At 35.9% G+C, this 18,852-nt stretch overlaps 1 protein-coding gene across 1 annotated transcript in view; it reads left to right on the top strand.

The window, feature by feature from the left end:
- GAS2 (growth arrest specific 2) overlaps positions 1-18,852 on the top strand; it is a gene marked incomplete at its 3' end in the record, with an annotated part of 75,521 nt that overhangs the window by 34,931 nt on the left and 21,738 nt on the right. Inside the window, exons 5-6 of the mRNA XM_084207109.1 lie at positions 3,993-4,137; positions 7,357-7,464. Coding sequence (XP_084063235.1) covers positions 3,993-4,137; positions 7,357-7,464 — 253 coding nt within the window. The remainder of the gene's footprint in view (positions 1-3,992; positions 4,138-7,356; positions 7,465-18,852) is intronic.

Raw genomic sequence — 18,852 nt, 5'->3', positions numbered from 1 at the left:
CAAACAAACTGAGCTTTCAAGACCAGCTTGGAGATGGACCTGCCAGCACCCAAAGCCCCTGTGCTGGGGCAGAACTGTCAGGGCTATCTGCCCCAGCTGGTTACTTTATAGTATCCAACTTCCTCAGGTAATGCATGGTTGTGCTTAGGCAGTGTTGGATTCTGCTAAAATTGGTTCAGTTAGATTAATCTCATTTTGCAGTGAGAATTGATGTCTCAATAGATCTGCAAGGGAATGAAAATAGAATCTTTTATGTTTGTCTTGAGCTTCCATGTCTCAGATGCTTTCTGTTCCAGACATGAAAAGAAGTACTGAACAAATAAATAAGGCATGCTTTAATTCATTATGCATATCTATCCCTTTACCCTTAAAATATTTGTATTGTGTTTTTAATTTATAATGCATTAATATTACCACATTCATACCATACAATTTAATTTATTGTATTGTATTTTTAATTTATAATGCATGAATATTAGCATACATCATTAATTCTTATTTTATATATTGTGTTTCCATTTCTGCATTTATGTTTCTTTATTTTTATTTTATTTATACCTTAGGGGTCAAAAACCATGTCTGTCTACTTTTCCCTGCTCTACTATCTCTTGAAAACCAAACCAATCCCCATTAATAATCTCGTATACTTCCAAGGTACACAAAATCTGAACAGGAATGTCAGGTTAATACAACTGAAAATCAAATATATGATGCCTGTTGTGCCTGAGCTGTGATAAACTAGAACTGTATGGGAAAGGAGAATGGATAATTGCCTTCTTTAAGCGTAGGAAAGAGCACATTAAAGGGAAAGCTGTGCTGCTTTAAACAGCACAGAATGGATGGATGCTTTGTAAGCCAACTGGGTCTGTTGGCAGTCTCAGGGATCTCCTTTCCAGAACAGGAGCTCTGGAGAGCTTTGAAAAAGTGCCTCAGTCTGTTTTTAAAGAACAAAAAGTGTCAGAGACACTGAGTAATTTTAGAAGCAGAAGGATATGTTGAAAGTGGCTTGCTCATCACGAGGCCTCAGCTTTTGGCACACTTTGCCCAGCTAGGTTGCTGTTAGTCTTCAGCTCTGTAACTCCTGAAAGTCAACCTAAGCTTTTTTATTTAATGCAAATGGACTCGTGATTGAGGCACAAGTGAGGAAGAATGAGGATTGCTTGAGGAGAAGTTAAATGGAGCTCTGTTCTGCTGAACCTGTGTTCAAAAGATACTCCCTGGAGGAGGGGAGGCAGGTGATAATTTACCTTTGCTTTAGCAATGCTTTTATCATGTTATCTCATAGTGTCCTCTTAGACAAATCAGGGGCAGATGGTCTTGGTGGAGGGACTGCACAGTGAGTGGGAAATTGGTGTGACCACTTGGCTCAAAGAGCGTCAGTTCAAAGATATTAATAAAAATACAGTTGCCTGACAAATTATCCTGAATTTCAGCTTTTTATGAAAACAAAGTTCTGAGATTGTCTGCAAAACTTCAATAGTTAGGAGGAGGCCTTGTGTCACTGGCAGATGTTATGTCAATGCAGTGAGATTAATGAGGGAGGGAAGTGTCCTACAGGGTGGAATTGACCTCTGAAAATGCACAGGACTATTGCAGTGGGTTGCACAGGTCCAACATTCTCCTTAGTATTTGAAAGTCAGAGATTATACAGTGGAAAACAGCTAAATTATTTTTTCTGCACAAAGGATGAAGTTCTTGGGTTACTGGAAAACTCTGCAGGGTTAAACAACCCTCACAGATCCTTTGGAATTACTGTTGAGCAATTTCAAGGTCTTTCTGCTATTGTATTCAATTTTACCTTGATAAAAATGGAAAGTGGTGCTCTGAGAAGCCTGGCAGAGATCATGTTACAGTGCACTGCTGCTTCACGTGGAGTTGTGAGAAGCCAGGCTAGAAAGGAGCAGAAAAGGAAATGCTCAGCATACCTTCCCAGAATTTGCACCTCTACCCCTCTCAGAAAAGATGTGGCTTTTTACAATTTCAGCTTTCCAGCAACTTTGCTTCGGGTTCATGCAGCATGTGAGGAAAAAAAGGGGGTGTGTTTGTTTGAGCATTGATTTTATTTTCCAGCTGTTCATCAGAGGAATTCAGAATACTGGAAGTACAGGAAACTTTACAAATCTATCACAAAGACAGAATTTAGAAGCTATGAAAAGTAGTGGAAGCAAAGAAGCAACATTTCTTACCGTGGAAGAGTTCTATTTGATGAGTAAGGCTGTATGCAGAAGTAGGCTTAGAGCCCAGTGGGGAATTCCATGATTTACAGCCTGTCAGCATCTGCAGACAGACAGGAAGTAAATAGATTGTATATAAGTGCTTGCTTCAGTGTTGGCTGACTTTTCATTACACAGACTGCACCAGTTAGAAGCCAATTCAAGCACAGATTTGGTTCTTGCTTTGCTTTCTATTAATTTACTAGGCAGTAGTATGACTAAATTAAACATTATCAGAAAAATGCAAAAGCTAGTATGTGTGCTTATATCTTTTCTCTGTACATTTATAAGATTATTATGGTATTTAATATTCATTATATTTATTTGTTAATGCTCAATATTTTAGTGTCCAGATCTTTATCTAGGTAAGTCAGTATAGTTCTGCATTTGGACTATGGACTTTTCTGCTGCAGAAAAAAATATAATTTCATTTGTACAAGTAGTTTGCTATGAGAAGTCCACCTGGTGTGATAACTTTCCCAAGCTGAAGTCATTCTCTGAAAAAGGAACTCTGGTGTGTGGTATTTGCTGGGTCTCCAGGACAAAGGAGGAATTGAGAATTTGACTCCATGTTTTCAGAAGGTTAATTTATTTTTTTATGTACTTCTATTAAAGGATGCTATACTAGACAATAGAGAAAGGATACAGAGAGAAGGCTTAACAAGATATTAATTAAAACTTGTGACTGACGTCAGAGTCTCGACACAGCTGGCTGTGATTGGTCATTAAGACAAAACAATTCGCATGGAACCAATGAAACAATCACCTGTTGGATAAACAATCTCCAAACACATTCCAAAACAGCAAAACACAGGAGAAGCAAATCAGAAAATTATTGTTTTCATTTTTCTCTGAAGCTTCGCAGCTTCCCAGGAGAAGAAATCCTGGCAAAGGGATTTTTCAGAAAATGTAACAGTGGCATGACACTCTGGGTGTTTTTCTGGGGTTTGTTCAGTGTTGGCAGATAAAAAAATCCCCAAACCAGAAGGGGATTATCAGTAATTAGAAAAATGGGTTGGACTTTTAAACTTCTGACTTCTGTCCAAGCTGTGCTGCTTGCTGTGCGATACTGACTCAATCACTTGCCATAAAGTTTTCAGAAGGGCTTTCAGAAAGAACCTTGCTCTTCAAGTGCTCTGGTTTGAGTTTACCCACGATGAATTGCATGTATTTTGTTCTAGCTGGAGCTACAAGTGTGTTGCCACTGTAAGCAGAGATCTGTAGACTGGCTGTCAAAAATCAATTAGCAGAAACACCAACCAGTTCTGAAGAGTAGTGGCCATGTCCCAGTTTACTTATCTATAAATTCAGTGCAATAGCTGAAACCAGGAAAGCCCTTAATCCATTTGCATTTCTTCAGAAAACACTAACATAAAATATAAGTTGTTAAGTAATTTAAAAAGATGCTGTTTGGAAAGAAAAAAAAAATAGAAAAAAAGTGCAAATGTGCTGAACTTGGCTCTGTCTTGCATGGTATTGCAATTTTTGAGGTCTAGTGTTGTTGATAAATTATTCACCAACATATATGATATCAGACAGAGAAGCTGAAAAAGTACCTGTATTTCCTGTAAATCTAATTAACTGAAAGACTGCATCTAAATTTTTTTTTCTGTTAATTTAAAATGATGGCAGTATGGGTTGGTGTATTTTAAACATATCTATTTGTGTGTGTATCATTCTGTTATTGTACACAAAGTAGAAATTCTTTCCACTGTTTTGTTTTAAAACGTATAATACTTTATATGGACTAGTAATTTATTATTTGCATGTTTCCAAAAGGTGTGGGGTGGAACCTCCTGGATTAATAAAACTGGAAAAAGAGATTGAACAAGAGGAAACACTTTCAGCTCCCCTTCCATCTCCTTCACCATCACCCACAAAGTCTCCTGGGAAAAAGAGCACAGGGAAACTGTTGGATGATGCTGTAAGTTGTGGCAGGAAGCTTCTTCCTACCTTACTGATTCTGACAGGCACTCACTTGCAAAGCACACACAAGCCTTAGTTTAACATCTCGCTCTATTTTAAACATTTATAGACTTACAGACTTATTTGCTTTTTGACCACAATTATTTATGTCTGAAGCTTAGGGAAAAAAAAAAGTCACATTGTGTAGGAGCTCTGCAGCATAGCTTAGCTTTGTGCTTAGGGCCACATTCCCTTCTTATTACTCTTTTACTCCTTATTCACCAACTCCCACTTGGTGCTTTGTCTGAGGAAGGATTGAGTCAGGACAAGATTTGGCTCATGCTGACTTGTACTGAATGTTAACAAACACTTCTGAGATATTTCAGCCTAATTTTTATGCTGTTCTGCTGTTATGATTCTCACATAGTAAAAAACAAGCATTGTTTTCCTCATTGTTAGAATCTTGCTTTGAATTTCATTAAATTGTTGCAGCATATTGTATGATCATGTTTCTGGTGCAGACCCACAGGGGTTCATTTGGAATAGCTGGAATCAGATGAAAAGGACGCATTTTGAGACCATGAAGAGGTTAAACTGGAAAAGTACAAATCTAGCCTGTAAAAAGAGGCAGTTACCATAGTAACTACTACATTGCAAGGTAGATGTGCCACCTGGGAGTTACAAAGCACTTCTTGAAAAATCCATGTGCCACTTTCCTGTTACAAAGAGCAGATGGAATATAATGTTCCTTCATTTTATTGAAACACTTTTTTTTTTCTTTTTGATGACTATAATTACATTTAAAAATTTCTGGTTTGTATTTCTTCCTTAACTTTGCAAAAGCACTTGTGTTTCAGCAGAATTGAGAAAGAACAGTTATGTGTAGAAGGAGGCTGGTGGTTACATATCATGTAGAAAATTAACAGAGAGAATGCAGGTTTTCTCTAACCACTTCCTTTAATTTACAAAGCAGTGTGGATAGAAACAGAATGGAATTCATCCAGCTAGAGTCCTGACCTGCACTGCCCCAGACACTCACACCATAAAATAGCAGCAGTTTCTCATATAGTCCAGACTTAAAATAAAATAGAATATAATTCCTCCCTCTGCTTCCTTATTTGATTTCCAAATTCCACTCAATACTTCTGTGTCCTTTGGGACAGTAATGCAATGGAACCCACAACAGCAGGATCAGCACTGAAGATCTTATTATCCTCTGTTTTACACCAGAATAGATCTGTGGCTCTCATTCTCCACAGGCAGAAGATGGGTCTATTTTGCTTAGGCAGTTCAAAACAACCTTGAACTTGTTTAGGCCCAGTAACTCTGGGTTTTTCATTCCTTCTATGAACTCTGGTGGATGAAGCATTAAGTTCCTGCTGCCCATTTTCAGCTGTCAGGGTGATAATGCCAAAGGATATTATGTCAGGAATCCTTCGTTATTGAACAGTATTCATGGCCAAAAAACTCCCTAAGCACAATTCCAGTCTTGGTACCACCTTCCAAGAAATACAGGAATACACCTTTTTCATCCTCAGCAAGCTGCACTTGGATTTAAGTCATCAGCCACTGATTTAATGTAAATTATTCCTATTGTACATTAACTGTCTAAATAGTTTATTCACCAGAAATGGAGGCTAAATCTCATCCATGTTGATAAAACTAATTTGAGTAACTGATCTTAAAATTCAAAACTTGATTCATTCAAACTGAGGACAACTCATCTGATACTTGAGAAATACTTTTTGTGTGTAAAATACATGTAGAGTTCCTCTGTTAAGTGTTATTTTAGTTATTTTTCTTCATAAAATTATTATGCCTGATTAAAAATAAATAAGTCTTAAGAATACTTACAAAAAGTACTTATACTTACTCTCCACAGGGTAATGAAGTTATTCAGATAAAGGCATTGAATAATTTCAGAAATAATTGGAAAGCCTTTAAATCATTCAACAGGGCTAGTTCCAAAAGTATAGAAACAATAATTGGTTGCCTTATAAGTTCTTTTTGGCTTATTTAGCATACTATAACTTAATTCTTAAAGCAGATCTGAAAAACGTTTGTACTTCAGAAGCCTTACCTATTCATGGTAAACAAAACACTCATTAGAGTGCTACAGCTTTGGCCAAGCATTTTTTCTTTTTATGAAACAATTTAAGACTTTAATTTGTTAGCTATTCTGAAAATATCCTTTCCTGGGCCTCAGAGCATTTTTACAGGCCTTGGTTTACAAACTGGATATGAAAATGTCTTTGGAATATTGTTTGAAGTGGACAAACATCTACAAGTTCCTCTGGCATTTTGCATTGTTTGATGCTGACATACTAGGTACGTATTTTGTCCAAGAAAACCACAGTTATGAAAATGCTGCACTTATTCTTGCTGTTCTGATGCAGAAGTGCAATTTGAATGCCAAGGAAGAGTTTCACAGCCAGACCTCCTCTTTTGGTATTGATGCCTTTGCTACTTTCCCATCATTGAAGAGTACAAAATGTACTTTTCCTGAATGTCACTGTCTTTGCTTGCACATGCCAGAGCAAGGAGGCCAAAGTCAAGCTGATGCAGCTAATAACATGCAGGAAGGAGGTTTTCATTTGTTTTTTCTCAGCCCTTATTTTGGGGGGCTATGTAGTTAGGTTTGGCAATGATAGTGTTCTTGAGGTCCCTTTAAATTAACTGAGATTGAACCAGCCCTAACAAGGAGATCATCAAATGGCGCTTAAAACTGCTGGGGAGTGTCTTGGCATTAATTTTTAATTATGTCACAGTATTTTCTATATGCTTTTTCCCTAAGGGGGTTTGAGCACAATTTTAAAGAGGTAGAGGCTCTTAATGGTAAGGAAGATGCCTCTGTTTTTTATATATTTAGAAGGCAGCATGCATCTTATGACATCTTCATTTTGCCTGTTTGCTGTATTAGAGCTGATTCATCATAAAATACTAAGAATACAATTACAAAAGTTTGGTGCTAACCTCCATGTAACAAACATCTTGACTTCAGATAAAGAGTGCAAATTTGATGCTGGACTGTATAACATTTTTAACTCAGCTACTAAATCACTGGTATTGGAAGCACCATGGGGTGCTTTCTGGGATTACAGAAATGTTAAGCAAAACCAAGAAAAATATCATCAATTAAGACTTATATTAAATGATACATTATGACAAGTGTCTTACTGAATGTTTTGCTATCCATGCTATTTTAAACAGTTCCTATTAATGACTTCTTGTTTTATAGGTTAAACACATTTCTGAAGATCCACCTTGTAAATGCCCTAATAAGTTCTGTGTGGAGCGTCTTTCACAGGGAAGATACAGAGTTGGAGAGAAGATCCTTTTTATTAGGGTAAAGATTTTATTTTCATTTCTTTATCTTTACTTTGTTTTTACTTTACTGCGCCTTCCACTTTGAAAATTACATCACTGATTAACAGGAAAAAATATTTTCTGCTTAACCAGCACTGACTCATTTTTATGACACAGTTGGAGAATAAATAACCTACAGTGTGTTAACTGGCCCAAGGAATTATTAATGTGATAAATATCCTTCTGACTTTAGGTCATTGAATTTGCTCTCTCTTTAATCAATTGCAACCAAAAGAAAAGTCTTCAGAAATAGACCTGTGACTTCTCAGTTTGGCTTGAAAGAATATCCCCTGCATTAGAACAGCCTTTCTCCCACTCTGTTTTCACTGATACTATTTAACAGGTCAGGAAACAGATCAAAGGCTTCATGATCATTGAATTGCAAAGTCCTGACTGGGATATATTGCTAAAGCAGCATGAGCAAAACCATTAAAATCCATAGTACTTCATTTGATTAACAGATATTTCCAAACCCAGAGCTGTATTTCAGACTTTGTATGTAGATTATTAACTCCCATAGCACAAAATTAATCAGTATCAATATTTGCTAGCATTAATATATGGCCGAATTTAGCACATCTATACTTTCAAATATTAATTCTTCTGATCCACTTAATCCTCTCTATATATGGCTATGGTAATAATAATTGAAAATATGCTAATATTTTTCTTCTGTAGTTGCATGTTAATCTGATTCATACTGCACGTCTTCCCATCTTCCTCTCCACATGCACTGTTCCTGAGTCATGACAAAATGATAGGTCTTGCTCTCACATAACTGTTATCCCTACTGTGCTAAAGGCACATAACTGTGACCTGATAAAACTGAGCACTTGTAAACAGAAGAGGTCAGAGGGATCCCTTCTTATCTGCAGAAGTCAAGTTCCTGGTTCAACAAAATACCAGAGCTATTATTCAGTCAGAAACTTCTGCTTAACATAGCTTACAATGAAGTCAGTGAAGCCAGATAAGGGTTTGGGTTTTCTGGGGAGTGTGAGGTTGGGAACGTGCATAAGTATTGTGCTGAATAAGTACTGAGAACTCCTAATTGACTCAGTAATAGGTCATAAAGAAGAAGAAATAAGGGGTTTGTTAAATCTCATAGATAGTTTGAGATTCAACATGCTAGTATAAAGGATTAATAGCTTTTCTGGTTTGTAGCCAGTAAGAGAATTTTTTTTTAAATTCTGCAGTATATTTAGTTAGTAGCTTTATTACTAGTTTCATACCACTTTGAAGAAAGTAATGATTATTAACCAAAGACCTCAGTAATCTGGCACAGTTTAACATTTACATTTTCTTCCTTTTGGTTTTCATTTTTAAAACAGTATCAAAGTATTTTTAATATTTCTGTTTTGAGAAACTTGAGTTCTGCCAGAATGGTGAGTGTCAAATTCCCTTTTGCTGGCTTCTTTATTATGCAATCTAGTCCAAGCCAGATTTCATTCCAAGCTTGCAAACAAAAATTCCTTTTCATATCACACTGCTGCATTCCAAGCTGAATTGTGCAAAAAATAACAGTAATATAGATTAGGTATTAAGCAGCAGTAATAAAGATCATTCCTACAAAACTTATATCAATGGAAACTTTCCATGCATTTCAGTGGGAACAAGTTCATTTTCCTAGGTTTTAAAAGTCAGTTGTCTTTTGGTTCTGGTGGGTTTGAACTTCATTTTGGAACACTTTACTGGATCACAGTAAGTTTTTACTCTTCACTCTGTGCTCTTGAGTACATAACTAGATACACTACCCTTTCTTTGGAATCCTTTGGACAGTTGTGAAAAAGCACATTTAGGGTTAAATTTAGGGTGTGTAGCTGATTTTAATTTTGTTGGCATTTGGCACCCTCCCTATTTGATGCCACTGAGGTAGTTCTTCCTGGGCTGTATGTTCTTTACACAGTGTGACACAGCCAAATGCCATTTATTTACAGCCCAATGGGTTCTAGCTGAATTGAGATCAACAGTTTCATTGTTTTAAGATGGCTTAGTACATCCACTATTGTACTAGCCTGTTGGCTTTATCCAGTAACCTCTATAGAATTTAAAACCTCTATCATTTCAGAAATGCTATGTGGTAGGAGTTGACTTCTATTAATTGATGGCTAAGATTATTTTTTCAGAAGTTATTTATTAATATATGTAATTTTTTTTTCTAATTCTGCAAGTTCTATTAGGGAAAAAAACCCAAAGCCAGCATTCAAAGTGTCCCAAGTTCCTCTTTTTATTACTTTATATCTATATGTGAAACAAGTGAACAAGGAATAGCAAAGCAAAATAAAACATGGCAGAGCATGGATTCCATGCAAAAAAAATCACAGAAACAAATACATGTGTCAATTTAAAGTAATTCTAAGGAAAGGAAATCCTTTGGAATATGTAGCAAAACGTGGTCCCATTAAAATTAGAGTAATTTTTTTCTTTTAAGGTGGGAAAATATTTAAATTCCTAATGGAAGTTTTAAATCCATGAATTGAGGGAAATTACAAAACTTCATAAAAACATTAAGATACTTAAATCTCCTGATAAAATTGCAGGCCTCAAAAGCAGATTTTTGCATTAAGTGTTTCCATAATGCATAAACTGAATATGATTAAAATAATGCTGTGGTAGCTTGGATGCTAAAAATTTATTTTCAATAAAAATATATCTGCTTGTAGATTCTTTTTCCTTCCTTCCAAGTAGGAACAATTCTAAGTTCAACTTCCACATAGAAGATGGAAGAAATTTTTTACGTTAATGGATTATATTAAGAAGTTTAAATAAATTACCAGCTTAAAATGAAACATACAAGTAATCATTTGCTTTTTCACTCTCCTACCATCCTACCATGATGCCTAAATCTTCCAGAATGGAACTGAATGAATAAACCTATTTTTAAAAATAAAGAATAACAAGTCATGAAAACTTGTACAAATGTTTGGTTTATAAATTGGGAGAGTCACAGAGTTTGAAGTGCTTGCTTCTTGCAGAAGGCAGCAAAGTAGAGATTTTTATAGTAAGAAATGTCAGTCACACCTTTACAAAAAGTACTTCTTTAACAGGTTCAGTGACAAGAATTCTGTTTTCAATGTTTTCATGTTGCATTGGATATGCATTAATATGAAAATTTCCCACAAACTAGCCAGCTTCTCTCAGAAAGATCTGGTTTTTTTGGTCCATACCTATGATGACATTCCAATTGTTGGGAAACTGTCTCCAGTGCAGCTGGAGTCACATTAGATGATGTAATGGGTCCTGGCTTTAAAGCTTCTGATTTTTCCTGTGACATATAGATGTGCATATAGTTGTAACATATAGGTGTTCTCTGTCTTGCAGACCAGTTAAGAAGTATGTGATTGCTCTTAAATATCTGACCTTGTGTCCTTAATGACTAATATCATGTTACATTATTTTGCTATAGTAATAATAAAATGTTTATTTAATACTTACTTCTTCTAAAGAAAGGAAAGGTGTTATTTACCTGCTACAGCACCTGGTATAGAAATTTTATTTTCAGATTCACTAATATAATGTATGTGTAATATATATGTTTGTATATATATATATACACCACTCTGCAGACAGTCTAGTGTGCCCTCTTGCCTCTTCCTGGTGAGAAAAATGTACTTGTGTATAAATATAGAATTACATTTTACTCAAAACCAACCAGGTAGGGATGATGTATCATAAACCATGGAAGAACTGGAAAGAAGGAGAAATAGAAAGCAGATTGATTACACAGATCTCAAGACTCAAATGCTTTGCTCTGCCTTTCCAATTCCAATGCCTAAGTTGTACTCACAGCTTTTGTATGGTGTGTTTCTGTCTTTTGTTTTTCCTTCAGCATAATTTTCCTAGCTTTTTTTGTCTTCCTTATTCCAAAGATTTTCACTGTTGTTGTGCTTTTCCCAGGTCTATTCACTTCCAATCTGTGAAAGAGTTTATGTTTTTAGCAGTGAAAATCCTTTCCTAAGCTTTATCCATAAGAAATAACTTGCCAGGGTGTTTAAAATGTCAAAATCATGGGCGCATCAGGAGATTTAATTACCCTAACTCCAAAGGAGATAGGGTGGGATGCCTGGGATTTTGTGAGTGAATTCTGAAAACACATCTTGGGCCTCAGGACAGCAACAGTCACTGGTCTCTTTGGGCATCTCATCTTCTTTGTAGCCAACTGTAGTAATTCCCAACTGGTGGGGAAAGGCATGTCTGAAGTGCAGCCCTACTTTATGCCCAGATACAAGGTGGTTTTGGAGACCTTTCAGCTGGGCACTTCTTTACTCTGTGCCAATTCCTCTCCAACAGCTTTACAGTCACAGAAAAGATGACATTTCAGTCCTGCTTGTGCTACTGAAGGGGGAATTCTTCTCAGCCTTCTCAAGTTTCATTTATTGTAAAAAAAAAAAAAAAAAAAAAAAAAGTCCTTAAAGGGCCAGTGAAATTCACTCCACAAGACTCAGAAGCTCTTGGACAAACAGTGATCCTGGAGGTGTCAGTGGGGTGGCTGGAATTCAGTGCTGCCTGTAGAACTGTCAGGAAATCCATTTTGTTCTGTATTCTATCATTACTCTGTTGAGATTAGGCGCAGCTCTGCCCTGCCCCAACTTAAGTTGCAGCTTCTTTCTTCTTTTAGTTACCCTTTCTCTCCTGCTTCTCCCTTTATTCTTTATTATTTTCCCTTTCCTTATTTAGGCCTGGATGCCTCCATGGAGCCAGAAGCCCATGGACATCTCTCTCTTCACTTTGTTCCTGATGATGCTGGTCTTGCACTCAATAAAAAAAGCAGCTACAGCTCCACTATCTGGTCCTTTGGAGAACTGACATTTTTGGTTAAATAGTTGACTGATTCATTCTCACTGAGAGTTATCCAAACCCTTAAAGCATAAGAAATTAAAGACATATTTTTTTGCTCGTCTTGATTTAATTTTCTACCTTTTTTCACTGACATACTGCATTTGTGCAGCCGTTCATGTTAATTTAGTATCTAGAACTTTGAAAGTGTTCATCAGAATCTTCTTCACAAAAAAACCCTTTGTAGGTCAAACTATTAGCTCCTAATTTAATGGAAAACTCTTGAAATTACTGCTTTTTACTTTCACACAATGAAGTTCTTGTTAGACTTGGTGGAAATTTTTTTACAGCAAATATCTTTGATGCAATATTCAGATTTAGTGGAACTGACAGGCTGTGCAATAGCTCTGCAGTTTTTCTCACTAGCTCAGACTGGTTTGCCTCAGTGACCTCCTTCTGTGGACAATCAAATACCATCTCTCCTTTAATTCCAAGTGTCTCCCTCTATGCATTATTGCACAATGAGGACTCCATTTGGAGATAAGAAACATTTTTAGCAAATCATATTGTGCTTTTTTAGGGTGTAAAGCATCTTCAAGAAGAGTAACATTCTAGTTCTTGAAATTACTAATATACATGTGTTCATTTTCTGCCATTCTATTTATAATTTGGGCTTCTAGAACTGAAGTTATAACAATATTACACTACCTGAAATTAGTAGAAAGAGAATTCTTCTCAGGTGGCTAGGATAGAGTATTCTGAAGCTTTGTATCTAAAAGTATCACCCTAAAATTCAGCTGATTTCGTTAGTAAGAGCTTAAGATGGCAAAGCAAGACATTCCCCAGGTGTAATAGGGAGTTTCCTTTTCTGGCAAGAATAAATTGGGTTCAAGTGGTTAGAAATACCCTGAAGTCAGTGGTAGCCCACACAAGCCAAGGGATAAAACCTCTTTCCTAATGTGGAATTTAGAGTTAGAACTGAATATACAGTTGCCATTATTTATCCCCTTCTGAAAACAATATAGTTCATCATGTCTTCTAGTAATGATCTATATCATGGAGAGTAAGTTGTACACAAAAACAAACTTTCCCCTATATTTTGATTTTTAAAATGGTGAATGCTCAAATTTCTAAAACGTTATTAATACTTTTTTTGAACAGTTAGTTTTACAAATCTCTTTAAGATCTAGCAGATCTGCTCAGACACTTAAAATTGTTTTGCATGTTTTAATAGACATTTAGGACCATTCCTTTTACTCTTTTTGTTGTCACTGATTTTTGAAACTCAGAACAAAACAAGAATATGTTGCTATAAGGAAGTTTTAAACACAGGAAACATTTTCTTTGCCAAAGATGAGTAAACTTGGGAGATCCCAGAGTCAACTGTTATCTTAAGTGGATTTACCAAAAACCAGCAACTACTAAACTGAAGACCATCTATAGATTGCTTGTCAAGTTGTAAATCAGCATCATTTGATACTGATTTTTTAGTGGTGTGCTGTCATATGTAACCATTTGCTTTCAACTCATCAAAATTGCATTTTCCTAAAGGTTTAAAATACAACTCAAGCTCCCCCCCTTCTACCCCCACAAAATTCCACATACCAGGTCACTAAAATTGTCTTATTTTATTAAGATAGTATTTCAATCATGGCAACAGATGCTGAAGGGCTTTAGTTGTTATAAACACTCTATTTAGATGAATATATGCTGTGGAATTTGTGAATATATGCTACATATTTTAGGTTTTGCAGTCCTAAGAATACACCTCTTCTCTAATCAATTAGCTGCCACTCCATCTGAATCTTTTAAAATTCAGAAGAGAGCCACAACTGTTGCCCAAAACATGCCATTTGTGTTACTTACTAAGTTGTGATTGCTTTTGTAAACAATACTGAGATGAAGTTAAGTAATTTTTATATTTGCATTAAGGTTTTATCCTACATGGAATCATAGAATGGTTTGGTTTTGAAGGAACCTTTAGGTGTCATCCAGCTCAACCCCCTCCTATAAGCGGGGTTATCTTCAACTAGACCAGATTGCTCACCCATCCAACCTGGCCTTGGATATTTCCAGGGATGGGACATTTATTGTATTTGGGTTCCCCCCGATGAAGGAAGGAATGATGAATCTGACTCCATGTGCTCAGAAGGCTAATTTATTATTTTATGATACTATATTATATTAAAGAATACTAAATTATACTAAAGAATAGAGAAAGGATACAGACAGAAGGCTAAAAAGATAATAATGAAAACTCCTGACTCTCTCCAGAGTCCTGGCACAGCTTGGCCCCGATTGGCCAAAGAGTCAAAACAATTCACATGAAACCAATGAAACAATCACCTGTGGGTAAACAATCTCCAAACACATTCCAAAGGAGCAAAACACAGGAGAAGCAAATGAGATAATTATTGTTTTAATTTCTCTCTGAGGCTTCTCAGCTTCCCAGGAGAAAAATCCTGGGCGAACGGATTTTTCAGAAAATATGAATTGACAGGACATCCACAATCTCTCTGGGAAACCTGTGCCATGGCCTCACCACCCTTGTTGTAAAACACTTCTTCCTTATATCTAATTAAATCAACTCTCCCATCAGTTTCAAACCATTACCCCTTGCCATGTCTTGTCACATAAGGAAATTTTATGTCACAGCATAAGGAAAATTGCTGCTTCCTCTGCTGTGTTTACTGCCTTTGACAGTCCTGCTTTTCTCAACCTTTAACATTAATACCAAGTTAGCTTAACATGAACTTTAAAGTATTTAAGAGTAATTATTTATTCATATGGAGATATGTTTATAACAATCTGGCAAATGCATAACCATGATAATTTTCTGTCTCATTTTAAGTAAGTTTTAATAACCTCAAAGACTTTTAAAAATAATCTCAAATACTCTCTTTAAAAATTTCAAACACTTTTTAAATATGAGGGAAATGGGTTCCTGTCTCTGTGTCAAAGTTTATCATGTGTTAGTCTACCTGAAAAGGAACTGGTTTCTACCTGATCTGCAGCTCACCATCTTAAATCCTTCCTTTTCCTAAATTTTTAATTTTTATTTTTCCTTTTGAATGAAGATGTCAAGGAATATTTGATCTCCACACACTGCATTTCGATCTGGAGCCCAGACACAATTTTGAATCTTTCCATGAGAATAATGATGGATCTGGGCTGGTGCAGGTGGTTCTGGTGTGGCAGGGAGATTCAAAGGTGTAGCCAGGGCCTTTGGGCTTGGCAACCAACTGATGGTTTCTTGGCCCTGTTCTGCTTGTGTGATTTTACATGGAGCATATCTATGGGTCACTTAAAGGTGGCCCAGCTAAGTCACAAAATTAGTTTCTATTAGAACTTTTTATTTTTTTAACTGACAGAGATATTTAACCTTTTGATACCATTTTGCTCTTGATAACATTTAGCATGTTGCTTTTCCCTAGAAGATATTTGAGCTCAACTAATCTGGTTCCAAAATACCTCCTGCTTTCCATCAAGGGAACACATAAAAAATGGTTGAAGCAGTTTTTCTTTTTATAGCTCAAATTGTGCTTCCCATATCAGACCTGAGAAACATTTTGCCATTAGCTAGCCTATTATAAACCCAGTTAAACTAATATAGCTCACTTATTTTCAGACACTGTACTTGAAGATAATACTTAAATATTGTTTTGAACAATGAATTGAATTCTTTATATGACAGAGTTAAAAAATTCCTAACCTAATATGTTTTCCAGTCAAATGTATGTATTTTAAATGTATTTTAATATTTTAAATTTTTTCTTTTAAATGTATTTCTCCTGTGTCTAAGGCGTAGAACCATAGTAGTATTCAGAATTCTGTGTAGAACCTTCCAACCCAACTCACATAAATCAAGTAAAATGGTAGGCTTCAAAAAACTCAGGTTTTCAGAAATTTCAGTGGTGCTCATGCAAATTTCTTTTACTTAACTTCCTCATGATTTACTGACAGGCATGAGGGAGAAGGAAAATTTAGCATTTCATAAAGGTACAAAGAACACTGTTTCTGTTTCATTCTCTCCTCTCCACCCCAGTTTCTCAAAGTATTGGCAAGCCAAAGAATGATATCATGGCAATTTCATGCTGAAAGTGTACCTATCCCTCCTTCTCTTTAGTCTTTTCTAGGGTGGTGGAGGTTTTTTTTCCTGTTTTTTTTTTTCTTTTTTAATTTATAATAGTGTTTGCAAAAGATACTATACAAAGTCCTACCTAACAATTCTTAGCAATTCTGGACATAAACCCAGATTTTGAAGGAGGCCATGAAAACCTGGTCTGTTTGTATTGATAATTGTGCATAATTTTGTTACAGATTCAGTTATAATGTAGCTATATTACTCAGGGTTAGAGTCTTACTGGCCTAATATTAAAACACATTTCCAACTTAGGATAAGTAATAACAAAGGGGATGTGGTTTTGTTCATGGGTTTTTTTATCAGCTGTTATCATTTTAGTATTCAGTCTTGACCTAGCCCTGAGTTCCTTGCAAAGAGCACCAAAAAAATCTAATCTCTGAGAAATAAAGCTGGTTCTCAATACTTCAGGAAATCCCATCAGTACAAAAAAGTATTGAGGGCAAGTAAGCAAACAGTGCTTTTGGAGTATCAATATAAATGGAATAGCAGGGCAAGGGCTTTTTGTTAAATGTGCAAGGCATGCACGTCCCTTCCTTCAGAAAAGCAATATGCCTGTGACATACTGACCAGGTGGTGATGGTGCTTCTCTAACTCTGTCTGTTCTCTTTCCATTTAGTCCAAAAACTGGTCTGAGGTTTGAGCCAGAGGAGATGCCTTATAGCTCAAAGCTTTATGCTGTATACCATGGTGTCTGTGGCACGAAATCTTTGCTGTAGGAAATATGGAGATCAGGTGTTTGATTCTGGTCTGGCAGTGTGTATTTATGTATATCTAAAAGGGTCATCAATGAGGATTTTTTGAAGCCAAGACTCTGGCTGTATTTGACTTCAAGCCATCAAGTAATTTTTTGCAGATTCTAGTGAATATGCATGTGTTGACATTTAATACTTCAGGAATTTTTCATGTAATATTCCATTTTTGTTATTACTGAAGTAAAGAGTCGAGTTAAAAAACTAAGAGTATCCTGATGATGAAAGATTATATTGATGTGAAAATAGACATAATTACATTTTACACTATGATCTTCACATTCATGTTTCTTTTAACTGTTCAAAATCCATAATAACTGCTTAGGAGATCCTTTGAGAGGAAAGTTACGTGGAAAGAATGTCTCAGCACTGGTGCTTAGCATTAGCAAAGCTTGTCTAAGGGAAAGATCTCTGGAGTTTTATCTCCATTTAGAGCTACTACTTGGGGCTATCCATGATGCAATTAGAACTAAAAGTTAACAATTAGTTAACTAACAATCAGTTTTTACTTTCAAGATTAACATAATAACAAAAACTGTTTAAAAAGCAAAGTAATTTTAGAAGAAAAGCTAATACTAACTTAAGAGATTCTCCAGTCTGAAGAAGCTTTGTTTTACAACACACATTCATTTTGCTTTATTCATAATACAGAAGTGGAGAAATGTTATGAAGATCTATTATGAGCTACCAACTTAACACATGTGTTTGAAATTAGGAATTCGTGTCTGCTTTATACCCCATCTTACCTGTGCACAGGGTACTTCATATATTTTATGTGAGTGTGTTTATGTGTGAACACAGTTATACATGGGTGCATACAAATGCACATGTGCCACACTACTATCTGTGAAATCATAGTCCTTTGACTAAAAATTCTAAAATTGAGGTGATGCCAACTCAAAATACATCAAGGAGGGTTAATATGTTAACTGGGTAATATTTAGACATCCAGGTGAATTAAAAGTGAGAACTGTACCCTTTAAGTATGGCAAATGCAAGAAGGAAATGTTGATTTAACCTTCTCTGTTTTGGCCCTGAGTTTGAAATATTTATGTCTGCATGCTAATTTTTAATCTGGTTAACTGTTTTGCAGAACAAATTCACTATAATGAAAAGCATCTACTAAACTGAATATAGGGAGAGACACTGTGAAGACAAAGATCAGTGCACAAAGATTCTGTAGAGGTCACTTTCCTCAGTGACAGAAGGGAAACTGGTTCCTCAATAAAAATTGAACAAAGCTTTAAAGACTTAACAGACCTGTAGACAGTCAACTGAAATTTTTAGAAACTGCAATGGTGGTTCCTAGTCAGGTCTGTGTTTAGAATATGAAGTAGATATAATTTTGGACACACAGAGTTTCTTTCATGTTCAGATGGAGCATGCAGCCTCTTCTGTGATAACCTGAAAATAGGAGGAGAGGTAAGGTTAAAAAAAAATCTTGCCTTCTCATGGATTAAGATATGGCCAGGGCACACCATCCAGGTGTGGAACAGAGGAAGCACTGTCTGCTGCACAGTTCAGATGAACAACAGACAATATTTGAGTAGGCATTTCACTCAAGAATCTTTCCATTGCTTTTTCAGGCTTTACCAAAGTATCAGCTGATCACCCTATCAAAGGAAAATCTATTATTCTGGCAATAATTAAAAAGTACATCTCTGAAAGAAGTGAAATCTAAGGATAAAGTATTGAAGGATGC

This window comes from Fringilla coelebs (genome assembly GCF_963513975.1).
Source record: "Fringilla coelebs genome assembly, chromosome: 6".
NCBI classification, from domain to species: domain Eukaryota; kingdom Metazoa; phylum Chordata; class Aves; order Passeriformes; family Fringillidae; genus Fringilla; species Fringilla coelebs.
The sequence above is the reverse complement of the archived record's forward strand: the minus strand, read 5'-3'. Positions and strand labels throughout refer to the sequence as shown.